The 17,332-nt window shown below is 40.7% G+C and overlaps 2 protein-coding genes across 9 annotated transcripts in view; one reads left to right on the plus strand and one right to left on the minus strand.

Moving 5' to 3' along the window:
* ZGRF1 (zinc finger GRF-type containing 1) overlaps positions 1-2,168 on the plus strand; it is a 55,142-nt gene extending 52,974 nt beyond the window's left edge. For all 8 annotated transcript variants that reach the window (XM_061164162.1, XM_061164163.1, XM_061164161.1 and 5 more), the window contains 4 exons: positions 235-411; positions 547-681; positions 1,387-1,648; positions 1,821-2,168. In XM_061164162.1, coding sequence (XP_061020145.1) covers positions 235-411; positions 547-681; positions 1,387-1,648; positions 1,821-1,981 — 735 coding nt within the window. In that variant the 3' untranslated portion in view covers positions 1,982-2,168. The remainder of the gene's footprint in view (positions 1-234; positions 412-546; positions 682-1,386; positions 1,649-1,820) is intronic.
* A 5,066-nt stretch (positions 2,169-7,234) lies between these two features.
* LOC133071582 (large ribosomal subunit protein uL23-like) lies at positions 7,235-15,818 on the minus strand. Its single transcript, XM_061164081.1, has 2 exons — positions 15,626-15,818; positions 7,235-8,558 (listed from the first exon to the last, which is right to left on the minus strand). The coding sequence occupies exons 1-2, from the start codon at positions 15,816-15,818 to the stop codon at positions 8,104-8,106; spliced, it is 648 nt and encodes a 215-aa protein (XP_061020064.1). The 3' UTR covers positions 7,235-8,103.
* Positions 15,819-17,332: the final 1,514 nt, after the last annotated feature.

Below are 17,332 nucleotides of genomic sequence, written 5' to 3' on the forward strand. Positions count from 1 at the left end.
TCTAAGATTTGTTTGTTTTATAATTTTAATATAAAAAGTTTACTATGGAAATATTTTTATTAAATTTTTTTAAAGTTCTTTTTATTTATAGTCCATTTTATCACGGTTGTAATTTATTTACTAAGAGCACAATATGGCAGTAGTTTTAAACTTTAAAATATTATTGTGGATTTTTTTCCCCTAAGGAAAAAAAAATGTTTTAATTCCTTATTTTTCTGTACTTAAATTTCTTAGGGTCACAAGCCAATTCTGTTGAGAACTCAGTACCGTTGTCACCCCACAATCAGCGCTATTGCTAATGATCTGTTTTATGAAGGACATCTCATGAATGGCATTTCCGCAACAGAGAGGAGCCCTTTACTGGAATGGCTCCCAACTCTGTGCTTCTATGACGTAAAAGGACTGGAACAGGTAAATGACATTAATGTTGATAAGAGTCAACACAGTTTAGTTTCCTGTTTTAATTGTATTGTTGTCTGTATGGTTTTCTTGGACTTTGTGTAGCACTTCTGGGAAATATAATCTCGGTTCTGTTTCTTATTCCAGATTGAAAGAGGTAACAGCTTTCATAATGTGGCAGAAGCTGCTTTTACACTCAAGCTGATTCAATCACTGGTTGCTAGTGGGATCGCGAGCGCCATGATTGGGGTGATAACATTATACAAGTCCCAGATGCACAAGGTCCGTGCTGCCTGTGGTGATACTTACCATTATTAAACATTATAATTTCATATTATAGTATTTGGTATTACATTCATCGTGCTTTAGGTTGTATTGGTTTGGTGCTAGAAAAACTTTTAGGACTTTAAGGTATTAAAAAGCAGCATTTAGATTTTTGTCTACTGTGGCTTTTTTCTATATAATTAGATGTAAACCTAACAAGGTTTAATTAAATTCCATTTACAGCTGTTGGAGCGAAAATGCAAATAAACAAATTAGAGGGAAGGAAATATGGTGTATGCTTTGTGTTTTGGGACAGATGGGTTTGAATCTTTTTTCCAAAATGTTCTTTCACTATTGTTACATTTTATCAGTAAATCAAAGATCGATCCCAGATATTAATCTACTCACAAGCCAGTTATTTCTAACTAGTTTTAATTTATATGAATTTACTTTTAGTATTTTTCATGTTTCATTATTAGTTTATCAACTCTAAATATCCAGATGAGTTCCCAGCAATAGATAAATCATCACTTTGATTTTGTTTTGCAACTTATCATCTAGCTATTTATCATTTCAGAAACTAAGTCTCTGTGAGTAATAACAAAATGAAAATTACCCACTATTAGTTAAATGATAATGGCTGCCAAGGGTAGGCGGAGAGGTGAGGGCTCTTCATGAAGACGTTGCCTGCCCTGCATGATTCCTGTCATCTTTCCTCCGCAGCTCTGTCATCTGCTCAGTGCCGTGGACTTCGACCATCCTGACATGAAAGCTGTGCAGGTGTCCACAGTAGATGCTTTTCAGGGAGCCGAAAAGGAGATCATTATTCTGTCCTGTGTGAGGACCAGACAAGTAGGATTTATCGATTCAGAAAAAAGAATGAATGTTGCATTGACCAGAGGAAGGAGGCATTTGTTGATTGTAGGAAATTTAGCCTGTCTAAGGAAAAATCGACTATGGGGGCATGTGATCCAACACTGTGAAGGTAAAACAAAAATGTATTTAATTCACGCATTTTGAATTAAAACTGACTTTTGTGGTGCTTGGGGTGTTTTAGGTAGGAACTACGCTGAATTTGCCACCATGGGTGATGAATGAAATGATGAAATGGTCACCACTGTAAAATATAGTTGTCTCATGTTTTGTATCTTTTTAAGGGCTGGAAGGTGGATTGCAACATGCAAGCCAGTATGAACCACAACTGGACCATCTCCTTAAAGATTATCTTGAAAAACAAGCAGAAGAAAAACAGAAGAAAAAGGCTGAAAAAGATAAATTGACAGATAAAAAATCTTATTCACAAAAAGACATGGTATAGTTTGTAAAGTTCAAATTCACTTTACACTATACATTTGTATATTTTTATTACTCCCTAACCCTTGTAATTGGGGGGAAAAAAGATTTAAATATAAGTAAAATCTGCTCTTCATAAAAAGTATAATTACTTAAGATAGGCAAATGTTGAAGGAACTATAAAATCTCACCAATAAAATTCTTTCTAAAAATTATGGCTCTGTTTCTAAAGAAATGAATTTTTCAAGGAGCAGGAAAAAGCTTTTATGGGGATGTTACTTCAAAAATAAGTGATTATCTCAAAAACTCATCTTTTAAAATGCATCTACACAGTTATACCAACATACTCCTTTCTGAACTACAGTGCTACCAGAATCTTCAAAAAAAGAAATATAATGCCCTATCATTCTGTAGGTAAAAACATATTCACCATAAAACTTCTTTTAAAAAAATATTTATTTGGTTGTGCTGGGTCTTAGTTGTGACATGTGGGATCTAGTTCCCTGACCAGGGATCGAGCCTGGGCCACATGCCCAGATTGGGAATGCAGAGTTTTAGCCACTGGACCATGAGGGACATTCCTTCACAATGAAATTTTTAAGAAGTACAAAAGAAAGAAAAAAAAATTATCTAAGAGTTCGTTCCTAGAGATAGCAGTGCTCAAAACTGGCCATGACTCTGGAATAGCAGATGCTCAATAACGATCTGTTGGATGAATAAAGGATGAATGAAAGACTCCCTTTGGCTCATTTCCTTCTGGTCTTTTTCCTATGCATTTATTTTCACAGTAGTTACTGGTATATATTATAATGGATTTTAACTATTATAAAAAGAATACATTCCCCGTACAGAAAATTTGAAAAATTCAGAAGAGTACACAATGAAAAATAAAAAGCACCTAGAGATTCACTACCCAGAGAGAATAATGGCTAATGTATTGCTTCAGTCTTTTTTCTATCTATTATACTTCTAATACATTCTATATGTATGTATGTAAATAAGTTAAACCATTTGTATGATTTTTAGTCATTATTAACAAGGGAACATTTACTTATCCTTCATGGAAAGATAGCAAGGGCTTGATTATAATTAATATCAATGAAATATTTGTCTTTACCAATTACAAACTCATGGCTCAAGTCACTCAATATTTATTTTAAAGAGGCAGGACTTCCATGGTGGTCCAATGGTTGAGAATCCGCCTTCCAGTACAGGGGACATGGGTTCAATCCCTGGTCATGGAAGTAAGATGCCACATTCCTCAGGGCAACTAAGCCCGCACTGTGCACCTAGAGAGCCTGCAAGCTCTAGAGCCTGTGAGCTGCAGTAGGAATACATTGCCACAATAGGAATAATATGCCACAATATAGATCCAGCACAGTAAAACAAAGATGCAGAGAATTGCTTACTTGAACTACTTCCCTATGAAAAATGACCTCTATGAACCTCTTCTTTTGTTTGGGAGAAAATGAATCTAACAAACAAGAGTTGTAATTCTGCAAGCCTTGTCCACAACGTGTTAATGTTTACAGCAGCAGGTGCTCTTTAAAGGTAAATGAAAGCGGTAACTTGAGTTCCAGGTGATAGACAACTGGATAGGAGACACCCCAGAAATCACCCATTGCCTGCTGCAGACCCCTGTGAGCTCCCCATGTCTTCAGTAGGTTAACCAGGACAGAGACCCAGGCCCGGAGATAGTGTGTGAGATGCCACCTGCAGGCTAGTCAGCGGAGTGAGCTCTGCATCACCATCCGGGAAAACGGGAGTGGAGAGACGCCTTTAGCGATCTGTCATTACCCTAAACAGGCCTCACTGAGCCAGAAGTTACCATCCTGCCCTGTAATTGTGTGTCTTACAACTGGAAGAAGAGGAGAAGAATGGACCAGTTTGTTCCCAGGCTCTATTGAGAATTCAAACTTGAGCACCACATGATGTCAATTATATGAACAAGAAGGGAGCCACATTTTCATGATGTGAAACGATGGCAGAACAGAAGGACTTTGAGCTCTTCTCTCGTGAGCACACCAAAATCACAACTGACTGCTGAACAACCGTCAATAAAAAGACTGGGACCTAGCAAAAAAAAAAAAAAATTATAGATCCAAAGACATAATGAAGAAACTCAACAAGATTTTATTTGATATAATCAAGTCTCAAACACCCAGGTGGGCAACCCACAAACGGGAGAACAATTACATTACACAGGTTCTTCCACAGGAGTGAGGGTTCTGAGTCCCACATCAGGCCTGGGGGTCTGGCATCAAGAGGAGGAGTCTCTAGAGCATTTGCTTTTGAAGGCTAGCAGGGCTTTGAGTGCAGGAGCTCCACTCTTGGAGGGCACGCACAAAGTCTCATGTGCACCAGGACCCTAGGCAAAAGGAGTGACTTAATAGGAGTCTGGGCCAGATCTACCCACTGGGCTGAGAGGGTCTCCTGGGGTGGTGTAGGGCAGCTGTGGTGCATTGGAGCTCACCAGTGACGGAGGTCCTGGGGAGCATCCACTGGTGTGTGTCCTGGAGGCTGCCATTTGGGGACCAAGACCTGGCCCCACCCAATAGCCTGTAGGCTCCAGTGCTGGGACATCTTAGGCCAAACAACAAACAGGGTAGGAATACAGCCACATCCATCAGCAGTCAAGCTGCCTAACGATTTCCTGAGCCCATAGCCACCTCAAGACACAGCCCCTGACATGGCCTTGTACACCAGAGGGCCAAGACCCAGCTCAACTCACCAGTGGACAGGCACCAGCCCCTCCCATCAGGAAGCCTGCACAAGCCTCCAGACCAGCCTCACCCACCAGTGGGCAGAAACCAGAAGTAAGAAAACTAAGATCCGGCAGCCTGTGGAGCCGAATCTGCAGATGCAGATCAGAACCTACCCTGGGACCATCTGGTGCCTGGCCCTTGATAGGACACATATGACATCCCCCACAGATGGCCACTTATCCAAGGTTGAGAAACATAATTAACCTTCCACATAGAAAAAATACAGATATAAACAAACGAAATGAGACGGCAAAGGAGTATTTTCCAAATGAAGGAACAAGACAAAACCCCAAAACAGCTAAGTGACATGGAGATGAGCAGTTACCCGAGAGAGTTCAGAGTAATAATCATGAAGATGAGCCAAGAACTGGGAAAAAGAGTGCATACACAGAGCAAGAAGCTACACGAAGTGTTTAACAAAGAGGCAGAAAATATAAAGAACAACCAGAGTTGAAGAATACAAAAACTGAAATGAGAATCACACTAGAAGTAAACAACAGCAGAATATATGAGGCAGAGTAAAAAGAAATTGCTTTAAGAGACCTCTGGGACAATGTCCTGCACCCTGAAAACTGTAAGATGCTGATGAAAAAATCAAAGATGATACAAACAGCTGGAAAGATATACTGTGTTCTTGGATTAGAAGAATTAATATTGTCAAAATGACCATACTACCCAAAGCAATCTACAAATTCAATGCAACTCCTATCAAATTACCAATGGCATTTTTCTTAGAACATTTTTAAAAAATTTGTATGGAAACACAAAAGACCCTAAGTAGTCAAAGCAATCTTAAGAAAGAAAAACAGCTAGGGGAATCAGGCTCCCTGACTACAGATTATACTACAAAACTACAGGAATCAAAACAATGTAGTACTGGCACAAAAACACATATATTGATCAATGGAACAGGATAAAAATCCCAGAGATGAAATCCATGCTCCTATGGTCAATTAATCTATGACAAAGGCAACAATACAGAATGGAGAAAAGAGAGGGTCCTCAGTGAGTGGTGCTGGGAAAACTCAACAGCTACATGTAAAAGAATGAAATTAGAATATTCTCTAACATCACATACTCAAATTAAAGACCTAAATGTAAAACTGGATACTATAAAACTCTTAGAGGAAAACATAGGCAGAACACTCTTTGACATAAATCGTGGCAATGGCTTTTTGGATCCACCACCTAGAACAATGGAAATTAAAACAAACAAATGAGACGAAATAAACTTAAGAGCTTTTTTGCACAGCAAAGTAAAACATGAACAAAATAAAAAGACAACTTACAGAATGGGAAAAAAATACTTGCAGACAATACTACTGACAAGGGATAAATCTCTGAAATATACAAATAACTCATATAGCTCAATACCAAAAATACAAACAACCTAATCAAAAAATGAGCAGAAGATCTAAATAGATTATTTCTCCAAAAAAGACATACAGATGGCCAACAGACACTTGAAAAAATGCTCAACATCACTTATTATTAGAAAAATGCAAATCTAAACCACAATGAGCTATCACTTTACACCAGTCAGGCTGGTTATCACCAGAAAGTCTACAAATAATAAATGCTGGAGAGCATGTGGAGAAAAAGGACATCCTCCATGGTTGGTGGGAATGTATATTGGTACAGCCACTAGGGAGAACACTATGGAGGTCCCTGAAAAAAACTAAACTCTAAAAACAGAGTTACCACATGTTCCTGCACCCCCACTCCTGGTCATATATCCAGAGAAAGTCATGGTTCGAAGGACACATGCACCCCAGGATTCACTGCAGTACTATTTACAATAGCCAAGACATGGAAGCAACCTAAATACCTGTTGACAGATGAATGGATGAAGAAGATGTGGTATATTTATATAATGGATACTACTCAGCCATAAAAAATAATAAGAATGTTCTCTATATTTTTATTTATAAAAGAAGTCTGTGCATCACAGAATGAAACAATGCAATTTCTAGACTGTAATCCCCTCATCAATTGCCTTTGCTTTATACAGGCAATTGGGTATGTGTGCTAGGTTTTTTCCAAGATTCTTTTACAAACACCACATTGATCCCTAGGGAGGAGAACAAGTAGTTTCCCCACTTTATAAATGATAAAGCCAACAGAGAAATTGAAGTGATCCATCTAATTGACCATGAGTAGTACAAGTCAGGGCTAGAACCCAGACTAATCCAACTGAGGCTTTTTTACTACACTGCACTGCCTGAGTGGTAAGTCATTCACTTTATCAAACTGTGAAAGACACTGAAACCAAAGATTCTACAATCCTCTTTGATTAAACCAGACTGATTTGCTGTTAATTTAACTTGATTAATTTATATGCAACACTTTACTAATAATTTGTTTGTACAATCTATACCTTCCTGGTAAATAAACTTTGCTAGAAAAATGGGATTGTTGATTTTTCTTTGAAGTGCTTGAAGGTCTACATTTGCTACTAGAAGATCTGTTTGGATATAATGGAAGAAAAACTGATTTATCAACAAAAAGGTAGTGATGTGGCTGAGCTGGTGATTTTTATTATCAAAAGTTCGTGAAAAACTAGTAATTATGATTCATATTCTGCTCCATTCTGCAGCGAACCCCTATCCTTAAAAACATATGTTTCAATATTTGAGTTACTTGTGAAAAATCAGAAGTTAAAATCTGAGATTATGAAGTCCAGCTTAAAACTTCAAGATAAAACATAACTATTGGTATAGTTCTTTAATATTTGAACAAAAAGAATGTTTGATTTGGAGATGCCAAAGCAAACCCACATGCTTCATGCTCTTCTTGACTACAGTTTAATTTAAAGACAGCTGTGAAATAGCTTTATACTAATTTGATTTTTTTATATTAAATAAGAATGAAATGGAAATTGGTGATTTACTTGACAGATATTGGACCCTGAAAATTAAATAATTGTTCTAAAAGCATTAGCTCAACACTGATTTGAAATGCCTGCTTTGTAATTAGTCTTGAGTGAAATGTATGTTCAGTTCAAGTTGTGTTTTTTGGTTTATATTAGTATGATTTGATTATAAAGTAAAGGAAAAATACAATCCAAATATCGCTGCAAGCCTTTGAATACCTTTCATCCTAAAACACCAGTTAGGCTGATTTTTTAAAAACTCTTCTATTAGTCTCTTAAGTATTGATATTCTTTACTATTTGACTTTCTAGCTGGGCAAATCTGGTCGTGATAATATAGTAAATGAAGGTCTGCATGTGTGTGTGTAAGTGTATGTGTGTGTGTATAGAAAAATTAGGAAGCAGTCAACTCGCAGGTTAAAGAATTAGTAGAGAAGACTTCCTAAGTGAGTTTTTTTTTTTTTAGCATAGTGAAAACTTTTATATTTGGAATTAGCCAGCTGGACTCAGTTTAGATGATCCCAGTTTTGTTGGCAACATCCAAAGCATCATAGTCAGGAGCCAGTCGAACATACGCCTTCTTCTCTCCATCAGGCCTGATCAGAGTATTGACCTTAGCCACGTCAATGTCATAGAGCTTCTTCACAGCCTGTTTAATTTGGTGCTTGTTGGCCTTGACATCCACAATGAATACCAGTGTGTTGTTGTCTTCTATTTTCTTCATGGCTGACTGGGTGGTGAGGGAGAATTTGATGATGGCGTAGTGGCCAAGTTTGTTTCTCCTCGGGGCGCTCTTCCGAGGATATTTGGGCTGCCTCCTGAGCCGCAGTGTTTTGGGCCACCGGAAGGTGGGTGACGTCCGGATCCTCTTTTTCTTGTGGCTGTGGACACCTTTCAACACTGCTTTCTTGGCCTTCAAAGCCTTTGCTTTGGCTTCAGCTTTAAGAGGGGCAGGGGTACCAATTGCTTCTTATTAAAACAAAACCTTCAAGTACATTGATTTTATTGGCTGAATGAAGGTGAATTTGTAGATTCTTAGAACAGAACAGATTCTTTGGTTCCACTGAAGTCAGTGCATTCACTAAGCATCCACTCTGTGGCTGGTCTGTGTTAAATGGAGATCAGTCTGGTTCATTCTGGAACAGTCATGTGCAACTTGTTTTATTTGTCAGCCCAGGCGTGACGAATAGGTGAATCAGTTACATATCACTCTATCCTTTATATGGGGCAAGTTTCAGCTCTAATAGAGAAACTGGGTGGAATCCTGGAAGTAAGAAAATTGGGCTTTTTGGGGGCTTACTTTTGGAATATATTCTTCTAAATAAACCAAGAACCAACAAGGCCATGATGTATTGGGAGCTCAGATACACCTGAGCTCAGGTTCACCTCAGGTTCAGGATAAGAAATCCTCAGGTTTCGTATCTCTAGAGTCAGTATCATGCTTTTACACTTTGGGTTTTGAGGTCAAGGCCAGACACTGAGGACCAAGTAAGGCAGTGGGAAGTAAAAAGAGGGATGGCTACACATGGTGAGGAAGACCCATACATGGTTGACAAATTCTGAGGCATGAAAAATTCTAGGTCTTTCAACACAGTTGTGTGCATGTGTAAAACCAAATGACATCTACTGGTCTTTGACTTCTTTTAGCTATCATGGGCCTTATCCAGTGTTTTGAATGGATAGTGATAATCTGGACCCACATGGTGACATCACATGAGTCAGGGTGTCAGGCAAAGTGTAATTACTGAGTCTAGATATTGTATATGACTTGCTTTTATGTGCTGGCATACTCTGTAAGCAAGCTGACTGAAATATAAAGAATCAAGGACAAAACAGATGACATATTGCAAAGAAACTACACATATAACGTTAGTGCCGATGGCTCCTCAGAATGCTATTTTGCATTTATAATTTGGGATCAGCACCATCACAGGAGATGCTAAGTGTTTAGACAATAAAATCAAGACTATCCAGTGATCTGCTTTTCTTTTCTTTGATTGCCTTCTTATTAAGCATTTGTTTCCTATATTGTAAAACAAACCAAATAGGACATGTTTCTCTTGCCATCTTCTACTGGGTCATTTATGTGCCTAAGCATATAGAACTTGAAGCAGACCTTTATATGTTAAGTATGACTACCTCATTTTGTGTTGTTTTTATTCATTATAGCACATCTATTGCCTTTTCCTTGTTTTTTTTTTGTTTTATTTATATATTTTTAATATATAATAACACATGCATGGGGTCAATATTCAAGAGGAACTGAAAGGAAGAGAGTGAAGAGTCTTCCTCCATCCTGTGTCCCCAGCTACCTAGCTCTCATCTCGAGTCAACTGATACCATATTTCTTTCAAGAAACAGTTAATTAACGTGCAAGTCCATACATATAAATGGTCTCCCCTTTGACATGGTAGCCTACCGTGCAGCAGTCCATGAGGTCACCAGGAGTCAGACACGACTGGGCACAGAAACGACAACTACCACGCACACCTTCCTGCACCTGGCCTTCTCCACTAAACAGACATCTTACAGTTCATTCCACGTTGTCTATACTTCTTAAAAATTGCCTGAGATTTGTCATCACCTAAATTACTTCAACATGTCACTGACCACAACCTCACCCTCACTTCACCTCCACATACTTTCCAGCTCCACCAACATCTCCCATCTCCTGACTCCTTACTATTCTACCAGCCTCCTTTTATCTTTTCCTGTCTGTCAAGACACCATTGTGTTTAATCATTCTCAACAGACCTGATGCCTTGTCTCTTTGCTGCAGGTTCTTCTAGGGATTAGTCCAAACATCCTCTTCCATTTTCTTACTGCTGGGCTGCTGGGTGCTGGAGAGAAAATTATACTAACGTGCAGATGTTGCCACAATACATTCACGATAACTGATCTCACAGGTCCCATAGGCCCAGAAGTTACATGTCCCTAATAAGAGCTTCAGCTCATTGTTTTCAGCCACTCTTCCCACCAAAATGATTTTTTTAACATGCAAAAATCCTATGAATTCAATCAATCCCTCCCCCACATGAGGTAACCACTAATCCACTCTGTAACCATAGATCAGTTCTGCCTGCCTTAAAACTTCATGTAAATTGAACCAGTGTCTACTCTTTTGAGTCTTTTTACTCCGCATATTTTCAGGTATATCCATGTTATTAGACAGATCAGCAGTTCATTCCTTTTAATTGGAGCATATTCTGTTGTATGAATTTTGTTGTTGTTGTTGTTTTAAATCTGTTTGCCAGTTCTTCACTTCTGAGATATTTCATCTTCTCTATTGTCTCTGTTCTGTTAGTCAGATGATGGACTCCTGGAACGTATCTTATCCTGGAAGTATCTTATCCTTACTGTTGTTTATATCTTTGACTTTTTTTCTATACTCTAGGAGATTCCTTTGAATTTATCTTTTATGTTTTTAAATTAAAAAGCCTTTATTGGTGCTGCAGTCCATGGGGTCACAAAGAGTCAGACACAACAGAGCGACTGAACAACAGGCTGAGTGGAGGTCTGCTTCCTCTGCAAGAGGTAGCTCCTGTTTCCTCAGCTTTCGTGAGGTGTCAGCCACAAGTATAAGCCTTTAGGAAAGCACTCCAGAAAACGTTGCCTCCTTTGGCTACTTGCTGCAACCTAAAAATATAGGGGAAAACTAAATGAAGAAAAAACTGCAAAAGAAATCGCTCCTTTAGAAGACAGTTTTGGACTTCCCTGGTAGTCCAGTGGTTAAGAATCTGCCTGCCGATGCAGGGTACACAGCTGTGATTCCGGGTCCGGGAAGGTGCTCCATTCCATGTGCCATGGGGCAACTAAGCCTGTGCACACAACCACTGAATCCAAGCTCTGGAGCCTTTGAGCCATAACTACTGAAGCCCGTGCGCCCAAAGCCTGTGCTCCGCAACAAGAGAAGTCCCTGCAGTGAGAAGCTGTGTGCTGCGACAAGAATAAACCCCGCTTGCTGCAACTGGAGAAAGCCCGAGGGCAGCAAAGACCCGATGCAGCCAATAAATAAAACACACACTCATTCCCTTTGGAATGAGTTTTGCCAAGAGCACTGTTATTGATCTGCATGGCCTTGGCACAGCCATGAAGTACATACCATTTGATCCATATTAATTAATAAGGAGGAGGAAGTGAAAAAAGTGAGAGTCCGCATGCCTTGTTGACCCCGATCTTGACTTTTCCTATCATTAAATTCACTCTGTGTTCTATAGCTATAGGTTTATTTCTTCTTAAATACTGAATTAGAAATGTCCAGCTGCCAGCAAATTGTGATTGAAGTCACATCAAGGTATTCTTTCCTGGCCAAGTGCGTGGAACCAAGGGTCAGTGAGTGTATGTGCCTCGGTTCTTTGTCTCATCACAACAAGGATTTGGAGCGATGGACATTAAGGTCCCCTCGGCGTGTCACAGCTCTCGGGCCTTGGACAAACCGTGTCATAGCTCTTAGACAAATCAGTGTTACAGCTCTATTTTATTTAGAAGGTAGCAGGAGAATCCATCCTGGAAGAAGAGAAGAGAGTGGAGGAGTGCACCAGTGTGGGGTGGTGGTAGGGGGGGTGGGGGGGAGAGAGAGAGAGAGAGCCCTTTGGCTCCTCTTTTTATGTGTTTTTCTTCCCCCTGGGCCTGCCCTATGCAAATTGGGCTTGGCCAGGAGTGCTGTTCTACCTGAAGTCCTCACTCAGGTCCTCAGACCTTCCTTTGACCTTCCTCTGTTCTATTTTTGTGGGCTTTTCCCCTCCTTGTCTTTTAGCCACTGCCATTTTTGACTCCTTTTCCCTATTCTAACTACCTAACACAAGGAATGTATTACTGACTTCTGATTAGACTGTCTGCATATGTTTTCATTATTATTTTAAAATTCTGTGTGCCATGTTTTTATTTCATCCCAATTTGGGAGGAAAAGAAAAACACTTGGGATGAGAGGAAGGGAAAAGGCTGTTATTTTAATACGATGTTACTTCATAATTAGCTTATTTCAAACAAAGGGATTGTTTTCAAGCATCAGCACAGGAAAAGTGAGCTCTGTTGATGCCAATTTCACGAGACTGAGGATGAAAGTAAGATTCAGAACAAAATCCAAAACACCATGTGATTCTTTGGGAGTGGCCAGCAACTCAAGGAACAAGGCACTTAGCCCCAAAACAGTGTCCTTGAGCCTCCATGACTCGCTCTCTGAGAAATGGTGTTGGTCTCAAATCCAGTACAACTCAAATCATTGGTGGTATAAGAGCAGTGGTCACTAGGTTCGCGGAAATAATAAAGCTGTACTTCCCTCTAATTTTTAGTGACACAGATTCTCTACAGCTGGGAAATTTTTTAAAAGGGAAAAGCTATATTCGAGTTAAAGGAGTAACAAGAGTTCAAGTGTGGGTTAATATTGACATAAAGGTTTAGTTTCTATTTCTAGCGTGTTTCATTTTTTTTTTTTTTTCAGAATTTCTTAGTAAACATTTACCATGAAAATATCTCTTCATTTTTCTGCACAATATTGCATTGTGAGATTATTCTTTCTTTTCCTTCAAGAGAAAATGAGCTCTCAAATCCTCAAAAATAAAAACTCTGGAGAAAAAAGAGAATTTGCTGAGAAGAAAGCCAAGAATTATCCTCTTGCAAATCCTTTCCTTTCTCTTATTCCGAGTCCTGCTGTCTCATGCACTGCCAATAATATGACATATTCTCAGTGTGGTGATTGCTGCTTTAAAAATGCAGAGTTAAACAGAAGCCCACAGTAGCCTCCCTTGGGCTAAAGATGGTTTCTGTTAACAGAGAAAGCCTAAGACCTAAAAACATAGATAAGCAAAATTCAGAATTAAACATTTTCCGGATCCTGATTATCTTTAAAATAGAAGCTTTAGATGCTATATATTCAAGCACAGAATAACAGAGAAGGCAAGTTTTTAATCACCTCTGAGGACTGGTCAAGAAACACATTTAAGGAAGATTAAATACAAGTAATTTCCTGTTAGCAGATATTAATAAATAAGAGAATTATTACTCTGAGACATTGGTAAAAAATCTTTCTTTAGAAATTCCTCAAGTCCCTGGGATCTCATCTCTCTAGGAAAATTAGATGTGATTTACCCAGAATAGAGAAAATAATAGCAATTGAGAAGCGTTTCTTTCTCTGTGAAACCCCAGGAACTGTGAGTTAACAAAAATTCAATTTTGAGAGAGCAGTATGGAAACACATACATTACCATATGTAAAATAGATAGCCAGTGGGAATTTACTGTGGGACACAGGGAGCTCAACCCAAGTGCATCCTGATGGCCTAGAGGCCAGGATGGGATGGAGATAGGAGGAGGTTTAAGGAGGGGACACAAGTATACCTATGGTTGATTCATGTGATGAGGGCAGAAATCAGCACAATATTGTAAAACAATTATCTTCCAAAAAAAATTTTTTTTAATTAGCACTGAATGTTTCTCTTCCATACATTTCCATCATAGTTCAAGAACAAATTTTAAATGTTTGTGGGGAAAAAAAAAAGTTACAATATGGTGTTTGTGCTCAGTCCTGTCCTACTCTTTGCGACCTGATGGACTGTAGTCTGCCAGGCTCCTCTGTTCATGGAATTTTCCAGGCAAAAATACTGGAGGGTTTGCCATTTCCTGCTCCTGGGGATCTTCCTGACCTAGGGATCAAACTTGAATTTCTTGCATCTCTTGCACTGGTAGGCAGATTCTTTACCAGGGAAGCCTTTTCCAGGATTCTTTACCTGGGCAGCCCTACATTATCCCATGTTAATCCAAAGCTCCAACTCCTAGGGCCTTAATTATAACTGTGAGCAAGTTCTGTGATATAACTCACCCTACTTCAGACATCTCTGATCTGAAATTTACTCCCAATCCTTAATACTACACTTGATCTTAGCCAAAAGGCTGAGAAGCAATCCAATCCTTAATAATAAGAATAGAAAAGACAGAGACACTTTGCAGAAGGCCAGTGGTGGTGGTGTTTTTTAATAACAATTTCTGATTATAAATGTTCCAAAATTTACCTGAAAAACACAAAAAGAGAAAATTTAAATTACCAGTAACAAAAAGATAGCCACTATGAATACTTTTTTGCCCAGGATCTATGAGTTTGTATTTCCCTACAATCATTCAGAGATATACATCATATACAGATCGGGGTCACACTAAGCATTTTCTCGAAATTAAAAAAAATTAAACATCCAGGCTTCCCTGGGGGCTCAGTGGTAAAGAATCTGCCTGCCAATGCAGGAGACATGGGTTCGATCCCTGGTCCGGGAAGATCCCACATGCTGCAGAGTAACTACGTCTGTAAACCACAACTGCTGAGCCTGTGCTCCAGAGCCCTGGAGCCACAACTACTGAAGCCCTGCAACCTAGAGCCGATGCTCACAACAAGAAAAGCCACCGCCAGGAGAAGTCCTGGCACCACAAGGAGAGAGTCGCGCCAGCTCGTAGCAGCAAGAGAAAAGCACAGCCAAAAAAGAAAATAAATAAAACTTAAAAATTAAACATCAATCAAAAATGTGATCTTAAAGTCTGCATGGCAGTTTGGTATTGTGGCAGTATTGTATTTATTATGAGTCGATCTCTACTCTTGGCAGATGTGGACAGCCCAAAAGATTCACAGGTACACTTGGGAAAATACAATTTGCCTGACACAGTTAAGGACAAGCAAGCTGAAGCAGGAAAGCGATGAAGCAGAGGGGAAATAGGAATTCGGGTGTCTGGATCCAGGGGATGAGGCCTAAGGCGACTGCACTTGGAGCCTCCCGCACTCCTTCCCCAACATTTTACACACCCGACATCTAGCTAAAGCGGGCACTGAACACCAATTCGGAAGAGAATAAAAAATACCAGGGGAGCGACTAGCAGTCTGGAGAATGACTCTGGAAATGGCTCTAGGTGGGAGGAGAAGCACTGATCCGAATAGATACAGTATATTCCCAGCAAGCGCATAAGAGGTCCTTTTACTAGTCTGGAGTCCAGGGCTTTCCCCCAAAGTGCTGAGTCTTGGCCTCACTTCTAGCTGCTAAATAGCTAAATCCGCACAACGGAAGCCTTGGGACCCAGGCCCGCTTGTCTCACACTTGGCAGCCCTCAGATCTACCGCGGGAGGTGTCTTACGTGTCTGTTTATTTCGACTCGGAGAAGCACACCATCGACAGTTTTGAGCCTGAAGGTCAGAAGTGGCCGAGCCTATGCGCTGGTAACCGGAGCCACAGGTGAAGGCCCCAGAGCGCATCCCGAGAGGGATGCGAAACGTCGCCCAGCCCCACGCGGTGTGGGCTCCTCCGCGGACCCCGCCAGGGGGCACCAGGACCTCGCCGCGCGCGGCGGCCCCAATCCTGCAGCCAGACCTGCAGGCGTCCAGGTGCCACCCCCAGGCCGCCGTAGGGTGTAGGGGGCGCCGCCTCCAAACCCAGCCGCTTTCCGGCTGCCTCGGCCAGCGCCCGAGCCTGAGATCCTGTTTTGTGTTTTGTTTTAAAAGCCTTCCCCGCCCCGGTACTGCTTGAAGGCGTAAATGAGAGAGGGTGGGAGGGGTGAGAGGGGGAAATAGAGAAAAGAGGCGCGGGAGGACTGAATGCCTTCTTTAAATTACTGCTGACACCTCGGTTCCAGGCCCCTAAAATCTCAATCAACAATCCATTAGAACTCAACAGGAGTAAAACGAAATCCTCGTTTAAGTGTATTTATCCGATCTCCTTTCTCTCTTTCAAATGCTAAATCCATTTCAGCATATGCCCCCTTCTTTCTCTAGCCTTTCTCTCAAGACTGGCAGCCTATACCACTCTTGTAAATATGAAAGATGCTAATCATATGACATATCACGTCTCCGTCGGAGCCGGAATAAAGCCTTCAGATTTGGGATCATTGCCTCCAGACAACAGCTTCATCAGCCGGAAAGTTGGTTTTTTTCTCCTTTCCTTCAACTCTCAATCCCTTCTTTGTCTGGAGTAAAATGCAGCCGACTCGAGCCACCCAGGCCATATGGTTCACTCTGTATTTTCTTAGTTGAATTCTGAATTGTTTCTGTGACTCGCGAAAGTTTTTTTGGAAGTGCGTATAAAGACATAGAAGAGCTACTTGTGCAGGGCTACGCGGCTCCGCGGCCGCCCCCTCCCGGCCTGGAGCCCCGGCGGTGGGCCGCGCGGAAAGTGGCGCCGGCCGCCGCGCGATCGCCGGCTAAGACCCGCGGACCGCAGCTGCCGGTGCGTTTGCCACGCGGACTCCGCGAGGGAGTGAAATGCGGCGGCAAAGAAAAGATGCAATAATCAGGTGCTAGGGTAGACCCCAAATGGTTTGTGTCCTAAAGTATCCTTTTGGATCCGTGAAAAGAAAACGTAGCCTTGCTCTCCTCCGACATTACATTGCAGTCTTATTGTCCACCTAACACAGTTTTCTGACGTGTGTTAACTTTTTCATTTTTTTGTCTCCCGATTTGAACGTAAGCTCTATGGGGGTAGGAACGGTGGCTATTTTGTGCAGGCGTTGTTCCCAGGGCTTGCTGCAGTGCTTGGCACACACTGGTTGCCCGTGTTTGTATAAAGGAGGGATGACTGAATGAATGCGTTAAGGTAGAAAGACGGTTATTTCCCAAAGGAACAAATTAAAGGACTTTCTCTGCTTAAGATTCGAATTTATTCATCCCAACCTGACCCTTTTAACTTATATCATCAACAAACAATAATTTCCAGAAGAGAATTCAGTGTTTGGGGAGGTTACATTTTTCCTTAGTGGGGAAAGGAGTGGGAAAAT

Source organism: Dama dama, chromosome 17 (assembly GCF_033118175.1).
Source record: "Dama dama isolate Ldn47 chromosome 17, ASM3311817v1, whole genome shotgun sequence".
NCBI lineage: Eukaryota > Metazoa > Chordata > Mammalia > Artiodactyla > Cervidae > Dama > Dama dama.